Here is a 14091-nt window from a genome sequence, read left to right on the forward strand (position 1 = left end):
CTCAACACTGTCACCGAGAGGATCAAATGACCCTGCCGGCTGGTAGCTGATATAGCCTCGGTACTCGTGCTGGTAGGAAGGAGTCTCCCTTGTGGGGTGTGCTGGAAAAGAGCGGCCCTACCTTGGGCTTGGATCGATGATAGATTAAGTTCTTTTGGTCCTCTGGAGGCGATCTCTGGAAGAGCTCCCTCCACCTGGCTAGTCTATTCTTCAGAGACCTCGAGGAGAGCGCGCTGCGCGCGGTACAAGCTTGCCAGTCGTGGTCTAGTCCAAGGCAACGTAGGCAGAGGGTGTGGGCATCTTTAGTTGGAAAGAGCCCGTCGCAGGATGGACACCTGCTGAACCCTGTAGAAGTCGACATGCGCCGGGGAGGAGCTGGACACCTGAGGACCGAGTACCTGAATGATAAAAAGACCAAAAGACAGAAAAGACGAAATATCTGCGCGTGGAATTTGCTGCCGAAGCTAAACCCAAGAGCGCTGGTGAATTTGGCCCATTCCCATCAACGCGGAAAAGGGGACTGAGGTGTGGCACCGGAGTCAGGGCAGCGCATGCTCCCAGGGCCACACCCCAGCGCGACTCTAAATTTAAAGGGAAAGAAGGTGTTTTCTGGTGAAAAAGGTTTCGTCCCCCGTCCCTTGGAAGGGACGCCCATGCAGTATGGAAAAAGGGGACATGATTATACAAGAGATGAGCTCAGGATATTCCCATTTTGTTATATCAATCAAATAAGATCGGACCAGAATCAAGATCATATCCACATATGTCAACTTCAGATGGTATTCTGGCATTGAAGTGCCCACCGATTTAGCATCGCCTGCATCAACAAATATATCCTCAACAATTCTCATATCATAAATGCGAGCATCCCTGGTTGGGGAATCATATATGCTGATAACCAGCATACCATTGGCCACAAGATACATACTGGTAATTTTACCTGCAAGTAATATTCGCTTTCGACATTAATGTTATGAATGCACCAGTTCTTTTTGACAGCAATAAGAAGTCTGCATCTCGGCCTACCTCTTGGGTCCTACACCGCAGGTTCAATTGCAGCAACAAAACCATCAATTGCTAGGTGCGTCAAGCACCAGATTTCCTGTAGCATTATTCCAAATATCTCAATGTAGTCCAATAGAACCCCTTCTTCAGAATAATGTGCATGCCCGCTAGTATTCCAAGAACAGAGCAAAATCCCACTTTCAGGTACATTCTTTATTAAAAATGCACTTGAAAAGCCTTGGAAAGCCATTGTCAATACCCATCTATTTTATTAGCCTCTAGTGTAACATTAATTCCAGGATTGTCCACCAGACCACTAAAAATACTTTGTCGATTAGGACGTGTGCGCAATTCATTGATCTGAGTAGCAATTCTCTGAGCATTGTCACTCCCATCGTTCTTAATTCTAGGGATTTTCAAAATTTTGCAAACATACCCTTTTTTGAAGCATTCCACTTTCTATGCAAAAAAGAAGTCGAGAAGTTCTGCCGTGTAAAATACAACATTAGAGCTGATCTTTGCTCGACATTCATCCTGATCAACCAGCTGTATGTCTGCACTTGTTAGTACCCATAGAGGTATTATACAATGCAATATGTTAAGGAAATGACTCTATATTGGAGGATGATTCAGAAATGCCTCAGCGCAGTATGCTCTGAGTCACCATTGATCTGTGTCAATGTAATCCCAGCCAAGGGGCATATTCATTTCTCAATAAGGCATAGTCAAGTCAAACAAGTTTATTCGGATAAAAAAATCCATCAAACGACAGAGAAAAAGACACAGTGTTGCACACAATCAAAGGAACACATAGATCATAAGAGATACCTTAAATGCAATGCAAACAACAATTATGAACATTCTTAAAAAAGAGGCATAGCAGGATAAAAAAAAGATACAAATTTCATAGTCCCTTGTCCATAAAATCCAATGTTTGTGTGAACAATTATTACAAAACATGTTAAAAAAAGTAATTCCTCCAGTTTTACATTTCTCATTATTGGCTACCGTCACCCTGGAGCCTCAACAAACTTTTCCTAAAGTACATTGCTCTTTTCAAAAAGGTGAGCAAAGCCCAAGCCGTAAAGACTGTGTCTGCACTCAGAAGAAAGATGAGTGCTACTTTATAATGCCGAATCTCAGATTTCTTGAGAGCGAGAATCAGGGTTGCTCTTCGGATGCCAGTACAAAAGAACAATAAATGGGCCCTATCTTCTCGGTGATGACCACAGACCAGGCAGCCGGCGGAATCTGGGAATCCTTTCCAGTTGGATGTGTTCCCTCTCAAAAGAAGGGAATCAAACCGTGCCCTCGTTATTAGCCACCTGTCTTTTTTGTGAGGGCTCCAGGTTAGATAAGGTTGGATCCTGGAAAGCCTACTAATACTGGTATGGAATTGGCCTGTTTTATTACCATACTCCAAAAGTATTCTTTTTCTCGCTACAGCATCGCCCAACAAATTTTTATGGCAAGACCTCCTCAACCTTAGTTATTAGTGCTGCGGGCGAAAAACGAGCACTAAGGTTGACCTCCCCAAGGGCGTTAGAAATGTAAGCAAGGGGGGCGTGGCCAACTAGCATGCGATGAAGACGTGATTCCTCGTCGCTCTCGGGCCGCCAGCCTAATCCTGCGTCTATCCTGCTTCTAAAACTACTTTGGGAATACCCAATTATGCCTCAGCGAAGCGCGAAATACTACTGCAATAAACCGCAGCACAGTGGACCATAAACGGTGTGTATGTAGTTACAGCGACCGGAAAATAGAGACAACCCGCGAAAAGAACATCCAAGATGGGCGCTGGGGACATGGAATAGACGGAGCGTGCAGCGACTCAGCGAGGGTACCGGCAGAGAGGAGACGGTCCCTGGTTGCGCTGACAGCGCAGGAGCAAAGAACAGAACGGGCATTGGCCCCCACCTGACATAGTCGAGGAGTGTGTGTGCGGGCGGGGCTGGTCCGCGCCTGCCGTCCCCTGTGGCAGATCAGCATACCTGTGATACGCGGTGGCAGCGAACATTCCCCCCCCTGCACGCAGCGAGGGAGAGAGACCCGAGACATCTGGGGCGTCCGGGTGACATCTGCAGCCCCGAGACCCGGGGTGCGCACTGTGGCCTGCCCCGTGCGGTCGCCCATCCCCCGCGTGCCACAAGAACAAGAACACCATCTTCTCCCCCCCCCCTGCGAGAAACAAATCTGAAATTAACCTGCAACCAACCGACAAGTCCCGCGGTGTGTGCGCTCCGTTCCGTGTAGAGCGCCTGCTGGTTCTTCCCCAACGCAGCGACAACACGCCTTGGAGCTGCGGAGAGGCACCACCAAAACAGCGGTAAGAGGGGGGAGAGGAGGAAGACGGGGGGCGGCGGCCGCAGGTGCGGGTCCCTCCACGCTGTCCGGCCACACCAACACGGCCACAAAGACCCGGCGGACACCAGATGCCCCTGCTTCAGCACAACACAAATCATGCCGGCATGATACAAACTGGACACGGAGGCTCCATAACAGCACGGATACACAGACAACTCTCCTGGGCCGGCACACACCACACAGGAGAAGAGGATATAATATTAGCAGGGCCAAATGGAAGCAACCCCTTAAGACTCTGTAACTGCAACATTGAGGCATCACTATAAGGGCGGGATATGCATAGCGGGACCAGCAGCCTGCCGCGACAAACCCACGGGGTGCAGTGTGCGCGCAAGCCAAGGAGGCCAGACGATAATACCTGCAAAGCACCACACGGACACCCTGCAGATACCAGAGTGTGCTGGACAGTGGAATAACACACGCAGAAGCCGCCTTCACCTGATAAAACCCACACTGGATGTAACTAACTGCAGTAAACGGCATCATTACTCACCCCCCAATGCATGTGCCAAGTCCCCACAGCCTGGATACCACATCGCATAGGAGCTGCCCGACAACCAGGTGTCTCGGTGGGTCCTGTTACAGTAAATAGCCGACAACCTACACCGCAGATAGGAGGAGAGAACACTGAGGTGGGAAACGAGCAGGACAGAACGCTGTAAGCAGTGGAAGCATACATAACAGGCTCCAAAGTAACGAATACGGCTGCACCTACAGTCCTGTGAACTACAGATACTCCTATCCAAAGTAATAACAACAAAGCGGGACCCGCTCTGTGTAATCCCACAGCACTGCCCCTCATTAGACTCCATGATCCAGAAGAACAAAAACCCAAGACTCTGAAACACACCTGCGTGCCAATACTGTCAGACCCCTTCTCCCCCCCCCCCCCCCCGAGATGAAAGAAATCCTCATATCGCCACGACACCGGACCAGCATGGGGAAGGACAAATCGAGGAAAACCTCCACACAAAGCAGAATAGAACAATACACAACAACACCTATGTCCCGCTCACCGGAGCGACCGGCATCAATTGAACCTGACAACATGGAGGATACCACCTCCCTCAGAGACGTGATGGGTGCCATTGCCAGCTCCAGAACATCAATGGAGAAGAAGATGGACAGTATTGGCGCCGACGTGTCACTACTGAGAAACGACCTCCAGAAATTGACCTCACGCACCGGAGAGGCCGAGGCCCGCATCTCAGAAGCAGAGGACAGCCTGCGGGGGGTCAACGGACACATGTCCGGCATGATAGATCGCATCAAAATCCTGGAAGCAAGAGTAGATGACAGTGAAGGGAGATCCAGACACAACGACATCCGCATACTTGGCCTCCCTGAAAAGACAGAAGCGGCAAGCATGGAGCTATTCCTTGAGGAGTGGCTCACAGACATATATGATGCAAAATCCTTCTCCAAATTCCTCTCCATTGAGCGGGCACATTGTATACCAACAGGTAAAGTCATGCCAGGGGCGCCGCCGCGCGCAATCATTGCACGATTCCTGAACTAAAGGGATAGGGACGCTGTATTACAGATGACAAGATCGAAAGGGCTCATCACCTACAACAGATCTAAAATCGCTTTCTTCCCCGATTTCACCAGGGATGTGCAAAAAGTGCGCTGATCCTTTGACCCACTCAAAAAACTGCTACAAGCACTGGGAACAAAATATAGTCTGATCTTCCCTGCTCAGCTCAAAATATTCCATAATGGAACCACAGTGCATTTTACAGACCCAAAAGAAGCGTGGAACTGGGCGGAGAGTCATATAGCAGGCGACTGGAGTACCAAAAAGAAAACAGGGGGCGAAAGTAACAGACCACACCCAGAGAGACCACCAGTAAACAGACCCCAGCAACAACGAGAGGAAATGCTGCCACAAGGAAGTGAATAACAATAAACAGGTAACAACGGAAACCAACACAATCGCTGAAAGCTGAAACGTAACAGAGCCTCTGCTCCAAACAGAAACATGAATCACAAAGTAACAATGGCTGGCGGCCACACCAGAGCTGCCCCCGCCCCCGACAAGGAAGCAACCACATAGTAGTTAACTAGTTCTGTTCTGATCAAAGTTTAAGTTATGAAGGGGCGACAGATGCTTCAGTTGGGGGTGAAGTGTGGGGAGAGGGGAGTTGGATACAGGTTCAGAAGATGGGAAAGCTCAACGGAATATTGAAGCATACGAAAAATAAGAGCTAAACAAACACTAGTTATTGCTCCCTGCCACAAGACGCGTGGGGACAACGCCACTACCACAGGAGGCTTCATTGTCACCCAGAACCACGAGTGCCGACATACCTCTGCAAGATAACAGGACCCAAACCCTAAAGCTTCTCACCTGGAACGTGAATGGCTTAGGAAACAGCAAGAAAAGATGATTGGTACGACAATTCCTGAATAGACATGGCCCAGACATAGTCTTCCTAACAGAGACTCACCTAGCAGGTATAACCAATGCACTCTTCAATCGTTCCAACTATCGCACAGCAACACAAGCAGGCTTTACGATGGGAGCCAGAGGAGTACTGATACTAGTACATAAAAGACTGCCACTCACCCTCACGAAAACAATACAGGACACCTGGGGCAGATTCACGTACACCACAGGCACGCTCTGGAATAAAACAATATCCCTATTGGCGATCTATGCCCCGCCTGCACTACAATCCATGCTAACTGAGGATATAACACCTTTGTTGAACGATGATGCCTCTGATGTCCTGATCCTTGGAGGTGATTTTAACGACGTCATGAGTAATACACAGGATCGCACACACCTACGCAGCAGAGATCCCAATCGCCGAACCACACAAACACCATCATTCAATTGGGGTCACCGAATCCGACTGGGAGCATGGATTCAGCACCGTTAATACCGCATGTAATGGAGGAAGCTCCAATACCTACGGATCCGCCGGACATAATAAATCCGGAGGAGTCCGAGGAGGCTGATACGGTAGCACCATTGACTAAAAAGCAACGCAGACAACAGAAACGAGATGCTGCGAATAATGCAGTGGTAGAAATCGCCTCTCCTCTACCGGCTACCATCCCCCCGGCTGCTCGATCAAAAAAAAGCAAAAAAAGGGGTCGGAAAGAAAAGAAACGTGCAAGAAAGGGGGTGGGATCTTTATCAGGCTGGATAATTCCAGACCTATTGCATGAAGCTAAAAGCGTGGCCCAAGAAGTCGCGGATTCCGAAATATCGATCAGTATCATTGGAGAATCGACTAAATGCTCGACACCAGGCCGAAATGAAGAAACTGAAGGTGAAGAGTCCTATGCATCCTTGGTGGGTGAGGAATCTGAGGAAGTGGAGGACACCTATGCAAGTAAAATCTGCATAATCAAAAACCTGAACCAGAAAAAAAGACTTATGGCTGACAAGGACGGAAGTTCTGGCTAAACTACACATGATTCCACAGTTACGTGTAATACGCTCGGAAGACTTCCTTTTTGTCGAACCACTGGAGGTGCGTAATCCAAATGTTTCAGCTCTTCACTGCAGCGTGCTAGCATCGGCACAGCTGATTCGAACCCATAAGAAATCTCTAATGCAGATCGGTGTGGAAGTTGATGCGAATAAAGAAAAGGAAGATCTCTGCTTGCCCAGCAAGGATTATGTGACATCCGAAAATAAGGCTGGCAGACCCCCGCAACCATCTAAGGAGAAGGTCCAATTAGCCGATATTCAGAGCACTCTGAAATGGCTAGCCGATTCGTTACCTATGGTGCTTCGGCAACCATGAGATTGCTCCGTATTGAGCTGGAACACCCATGGACATCAGCATCTTCTCTCGGATAAGGGCTCTCTGGCATTCATAAACAAATACCCTATTATATTATTGCAAGAAACTTGGTGGACATCTCCCATGGACATCGATGGGTATACGACACATCACACTCTGGCGAAGAAAGGAGATCGGGGGCGCCCATATGGGGGTCTATTTATTGGAGTGACGAATAAGATCTTGAGTAAAAAGATACCAGCGGTCAATTGTGATTATATATGTGCCGTAGAAGTGATTCTTAACATAAAAGGACTAAATGAAAGAATACTATTAGTCAATATTTATAATCCCCCAGGTGCAAAGTTAAGAGAACTTATCCAAGAAACTACACATGAACTTCTTGCTGAATGGAGATCAAACAATGAGAAGTTCTTTGTTATTGTTGCTGGGGATTTAAATTGTCATATCAACAATGGTGGAGGCACTGGTAATAACCCTCTGTTATCCAAGAACAGCCTATGGGACCTCCCGACTACTGATAAGGAGGGGGAGGGCTGGCTGGGTTTTTTTAGATGCTGGGAACTTGAAATAATTAATGGGCGCACCCATAGCGACAGGCCTGGTAGGAATACTTGGAGTAATGGAAGATCGGGAAGTACTCTTGATTACATCTTCACTAGTTGGGAGGTGGCCCTGATAGTTTGTGATATGGTGGTAAAAGAAAGTGAATGGAGTGACCATGACCCCCTGATCCCGACTATGGGAGTCTCGGCCCCCAGAAGGGAGGAGGTCAATCTGGGGCACTTGTTGAGTAATCACTCCCAAAATCGTATTTCCTGGTCGGATAAGAATATATTAAAGGCCACTATGGCAATGGGAGAATGGGGCCCTGATTTGATCAAGCAATTCAATCATATGTCACCAGTGCAAATTGAGAAATGGATTAGCGATTTCACGGGCAAGCACGGCTCCTGTAAAGTGAGAATGATGGTGGGAAAGACCATGAAAGAGGTTGCTTATGATAGGGACATTAGAGATAGAAAGCGAAAGCTCAGAAGTGACATTCGATGGATCAGAAATGGCCCTCTAATTAGAGTGGATACTGCCATTAAGATGAGGAAAGTGAAAAATGATTACCGATGGTGGTTAAAAATACATAAAAGGTCGAGAAAATTGGCAAATTGGCAGCACACGGTTAGTACATTGTGTAGTAGAAACACTCGGAATATTTGGTCTATTCTAGGTGAAGCCAAAGGGCAGAAATCTGCATATATGGTCAACCCTATAGGTAACAGTGAATGGGCCGCTTACCTGGAAAAGCGTAATGGTGGGATTAGTAACAATATTAACAACTCTGTGTATATGAAACCTAAGTCTCCCCCTTTTGTGGTGACTATTAAAGAGCTACAAAGCAGAATTGAAGAGTTAAAGTCGTCCCGTGCCCCGGGGCCGAATGGACTCTCCAATGTGGTGCTGAAGCGAAATCCCTTCTTCTGGGCCTGCCTACTTAAAATACTATTTAGGAAGATTCTGTACGAGGGCCAAATACCACCATCTTGGCAGGTAGCAATCCTCATACCTGTGTTTAAAAAAGGCAATAGAACCGAACCGGAAAACTATCGGCTATTGTCTATGTTGGATTGCACTGGCAAGATATTTGCTGCTCTTATACTTAGTGAACTCCTGAAATGGGTGGAGAGTGCGGGCATATTGGATAAATTCCAGAGTGGCTTCAGGGCAAGTTACTCGACCACCCATAATCTGTTCATAATGAATACACTCAGAATCAAGGCCTTAACACATTCTAATCCTCCATAGTATGCACTCTTTATAGATTTTAGGGCTGCTTTTGATTCGGTGAATCGTTCTCTCCTATGGAAGAAACTCAGGAGATTAGGCTGCCCTGAAACCTTACTCTATTATTTAGAACTCCTACATACAAATAATACGGTACAGGTGCGACTAGATAATTCTGGGGCAGTGACTAAACCCGTTCCCCAGACTAGAGGGGTTAAGCAGGGATGTGTCACAGCCCCCACTTTGTACAACTTATTCGTATCTGATGCGCCAGAATGCTTACAGGGAATCAACAACTGCCCACCAAAGATTGGCCCTAGTCATTGCCCCATGCTTGCATATGCGGATGACTTAGTGATCCTTGATCATACCTTTAGTGGGATCCTAAGATCTGCAAAACAATTATGGGGTTATGCTGAGGCCAATGAACTTGTGATCAATATCAGTAAAACAAATCTATTACTGTTTTCGGCAGGAAGAGTAGCCAGACCTCGCATGATGATAGGAGTGACTGAAATTAATTATACCCCCAGCTATAAATATTTAGGTGTCGAATTTGATCATAAGGGAAATTATCTCACCTGTATTCAATTGCGCAGAACAAAAGCGGCACAACTCACAGCACTCATATACAAATTCACGCGAGAACGGAGTGGTTTCTCAATATAGGCGGCACGACAGTTGTATATCCAATGTTTGGCCCCGATGGTTACCTATGGGCTTGATCCCCTCTACAATATGAACTTGGGATGGCTACAGTTGGTTGAGGGTAATTTCTGGAGGAAAATCCTTGGCCTCCCCCAGTGTATACCCATGGCCTTGATTAGATTGGAACTAGGAATTAGTTCTCTCAGGTCCATGGTTTTGAAAAAACGGATGGAATTATACATCCGTCTTAAGAACGACCCTGTGAACGGCCTTCTTATTTGTATCAGCAGGGATATGGAGGCAGGCAGGCTGAAAAATTTTGAAACCCAGCTGAATAAACTATGTGAGGAAACCTGTTGGCTGCCGGAGTGGGGTCGAGAAAACAAGTGCATGTTCAACAATTTTGAGTATCGTCTCAAGTTGTGGGACTGGCAATGTAATTATATTCACCTTGAAGGGCTGAAAAGTTACAGTTTTGTCTCACATGTTCTCTACACTTTTATGAAGGCGCAGCCTTATTTAAACCTCTGCCCGTCGGATCAATTGAGGCGCTTCCTTCTACTCCTTCGTATTAACCATCTCCCAATATTGGCGGCCAGGGGTCAGGAGATGGGCCTAGACAAAACGGAGAGGTATTGTAGAATATGTGAATTGCCCAATGAACTTGAAACTGCTCGACATGTTCTAACATCGTGCAATGGGATGAGAGCTAGTTGTATTAAACATCTAGGTAGATTTGTGCATAATTCTGAATCTATAGAGCAAGCAGAATTTTGGATACAGTGTGTCAATACCCTTAACCCTAAACTACATATAGCACTATTCCAGGTGCGGCGGGATGCTTTTGCTTGTGCACAACTAAATCGTAGAGGGAACCTTGGAATAATAATAATGTAGTAGGAAATATGCATGCATGCTTGTCTGTTCCTCTTCTTATCTATACTTGTTTAAGGAGCAGAGTTGAACAAAGATGTTCATGTATTTCATTTATGTATTTATAGGAGGCTGTATAGCTGCAAATCTTGTACATTTTGAAATATTATATGATTATAGGATTTTATGATGATGAATATCTATTTATTTATTTGTATTTTCTTTTATGTTGGAATATGTGTAAAGTTTGTACGTATGTACTAAACTATATCACATTAATAAATATTATTATTATTATAATAAAGCATCCAATGAGGCAGCAACAATTGGCTTGAGGCCACTACAACCAATGCAGCCACCACCAACGGCTTTATAGAAAATGTTTTCCAACAAAGTACTATACAGTTTCAAAGTGGATTCAATAGCCTTACATTTATGAATGATTACTGTGACCATTTGTTTCAAAGCAGAGTAAATTAGGGCCAACGAGACGCTCTCCCGCCTGCTTCCAGTCTCAGATGCACTCTGTAAGTTCTCTTCAATAACAGCAGGGTAAACTATACCAATATCCTCAGAATACTGTGGTACACCATGTATTAATAGAGATGACTCCTTGTGGGAGGGACAGCGCCATCATTCATATATTCAGCGTTATCCATTGACAAACAGTTATCACCATTGTTTGAATAACCTGTCACTCTATTTATACATGTGTCAAGGGCTTCTAAAGCAGCAACTCTAATATTAGCTTTATTAGACGGACTATTCAAATCCACAACCAAGGAAGGAAGCAAAAGTGACACACAGGGCGCTTGATCTTTGTCAATAGAGATTGTGTTGATAATACTCTTCGTTTGGAACCCAGGCATTGCAACTTTTCAGAAAGTTCAATCTCAAGAGGATTGGGGTGACACAGCCTTCTTAACTCGCATGCTGCAAAAATGTTAGTAATCATGTTGGTCTGGCAGATAGTCAGACTCTTAATACTTGCCCGAGCCAGGAGGAAGGAACTGTCATTATTTTTGGTGGGAAAACCCGGGGATGCCTAAACAGTTAACCACATGAGTCAGAAGATTGAACTATTACATTACCCACTGCAGATTGAATCCTCGGTTTGCATGCATCCTGAGTTTCATCCAAATTACAGCAGATCTCCATTTCAGCATCTAGCAGAGTAAAGGCTGTGCGTTTGCTGCACGCGGCGCAACCACGCCACTTCAGCGCTGCCTGCACTTATGTAGGAATGAGCCAGCGGCTCAAAGGGCACTGCCCAACAGTTACCGCTGGTATCTGCGGTAGGTGAAGTCCAGTATGCAACAAATGCTCGCAGTATACAGCAAATGCAAGAAGAATACAAATTAACCATTAGGATATGTGGTAGGGTCAATGTGGACTAGTTTTGGAATGAGGACAGACTTTTACTTTGGACTTTACAACGGACGACGAGTACCCTAGTTTAGTTGTGTTAGGTTGGGAAACCCCTAGAGTGGGGAAAGTCAGACTTTTTTTTGTCATTTATAATAAATACACCTTGAAATTGAAAATCCTGGTCTGTCTTGTCAGCAAGGTTTCGCTATTTGTAATAAGATGCATGTGTTGCATCCTTAGAAACTGGTATAGATTGACAAGATTTCAATTGCGTCTAATAGCTGAAAGATACACTGAAGAGAGGAACATCAATGAAGGCAGAATGTGGGATACATAAACAAGTTACCAAATACATTGTTTTGCTGCAAAACACGTACCTGGGCTCTCCTCTCCTTGAAGTTGTTTCTGCTGCTTCTGTCGCAGAGGCAGTAAGGGATGGGATGGACTGAATGCAGGACCCCCTTTTCCACTGAGCAAATAACTAATACATATTTGAGAGGGAGAAAATTATTTTACGTTAGTAAGAAAAATGGCAGCAGTAGATTAAAGAGTTAAGCATGTCCAAAAGCAAAAGGTTGTGCAAAAGTTTTTAAAATTCAGAAAAGTGACTTTTACTTACCTGCTGTATTCTGCAGTCAATACAATTAGCACAATATTTAAAATTAGATTTTTAAAACTAGACTTATTTTCCTTTACTGTGTACTTATCCAACGTGTCCAATGAAACTTTAAATTAACCTTCACCTTCTGCAGAGTTCCTTCATGGTTCAGCCATAATACCTCTTGGATAGCCAAGTTAATTCAGAGCAGCATCCTATAAACCTGGATAGGTTTATATATCTGGGCCTGCAACTAAGGCCAAAGAAAAATCTCCCAAACAATCCGAAGCACCTTTATTTATTTGTGGGAATACTGCCATTTATTGTATGGGAATTAAAATTAATCAAACTGTGCCTAAAGCTAAACAATGACACTAAATCTGCATTTGCATTTGTAAAGCATCCTCCCACCTCTGGCCCACCATCACACCTTTTTCAAAGTGGTAAACAGTAGGATGGCACTGCAACTAGACTCAAGAAAGCAGGAGGTTTTGGAACTGGCAAGTATTAACTTGCACCCCCCCCCCTTTGATTCCCAGTGTGTGAAAACAAAGCAGCAAATAGCATGAGAATGGCTGTAGAGGCCGCTCACAGTCATCTAGAAAAGAAATTCTGCGGGGATATCTGAGATGACTGGTGCTTTTGCAAGAAATCTTGCTGAAAGCGTGCATTGTATTGTAGGGTATTGCCCTGCGGAGCACAACAATGGCCAAGTGTTTCTGAAAAGGTAGCAAAGGTACTTTAGGCTCATAGTACACACTTATGCCTTAGAAGCTGGCTGCAGGGAGCATTTGCACTGAGGGTAACAAAGGGTTCTAGACAATTTGTGGTGTCTTGTTGCATGTCAGCAGAGCTCTACAAAAAAGTTTGGAAGTTGACAAAAAACCTGTTTTCCAAAACGGCACAGCCTAGAAAATGAAGCAAGGAGGCTTTTTGCTGTTTGAAAAATAAAATAAATGAATGACTGAGAATAGAAGGGGGCTTAACGCCATGTTCACAACACTCTTCTCACAGACTCTTGGCTCAGACTAGAAAGGAACTCGTTCCAGGTAACCAATTTACTGTCACTTCAAAAGCAGCAAATATCTAGAAAATCTAGACCTATATTAAAAAATGGTTTACTGAAGGGGGCTGTTGGGAGGTGGAATTAAGTCAACAGATGTATCAGTATGACAACATTTGTAAAGGTCCTTTTACTGTAAAACTATCTTCTGAGAAGGTCCTATAGTTCTTAATGCCACAGGATGCGCATACCAAGATACTGGACTGTTCCGATCTAGTATCCTTCTTATGTATATTAATGCTTGCAATGTGCAGTTTATTGGGCTAATATGTTCCAATAAGTGTATGGGATGTATCGGTAGCTTTATTTTCCAGCGTCAGAATTTGTTTGTGGCAATTAGATTTCTACATGGATTCCAAAATTATCTTTTGGAGGGGGAGAGGGTGGGTTGTGTGGCATGCCCCCTTATAAATATTACCTGTCTCGTAATGCACCCCTGAAGTCCCTACTACCAATATGACTGTCCCCCCACAATTTCTGTCTGGATGTTATTATGGCCACTACGTATGCCACTCGCTGCAATAGGGCCTCCGAAACGCACTGAGATTATGGAAGACATTGAGAAACGCAGCAGACCCAATCTCTCTGTTTCTGCTGGTAGGGCCACCACTGTACTTCATGGGCCTCTTTGC

General features: G+C 45.2%; 1 protein-coding gene across 5 annotated transcripts in view; it reads right to left on the reverse strand.

The window, feature by feature from the left end:
- The window catches only part of CAMSAP1 (calmodulin regulated spectrin associated protein 1), a 1201485-nt gene that overhangs the window by 536657 nt on the left and 650737 nt on the right, over positions 1–14091 (reverse strand). For all 5 annotated transcript variants that reach the window (XM_069609553.1, XM_069609551.1, XM_069609554.1 and 2 more), the window contains one exon: positions 12176–12279. In XM_069609553.1, the coding sequence (XP_069465654.1) occupies positions 12176–12279 (104 nt within the window). The remainder of the gene's footprint in view (positions 1–12175; positions 12280–14091) is intronic.

The sequence above is a fragment of the Ambystoma mexicanum genome, chromosome 8 (assembly GCF_040938575.1).
Source record: "Ambystoma mexicanum isolate Mex_15411 chromosome 8, UKY_AmexF1_1, whole genome shotgun sequence".
Classification (NCBI taxonomy): domain Eukaryota; kingdom Metazoa; phylum Chordata; class Amphibia; order Caudata; family Ambystomatidae; genus Ambystoma; species Ambystoma mexicanum.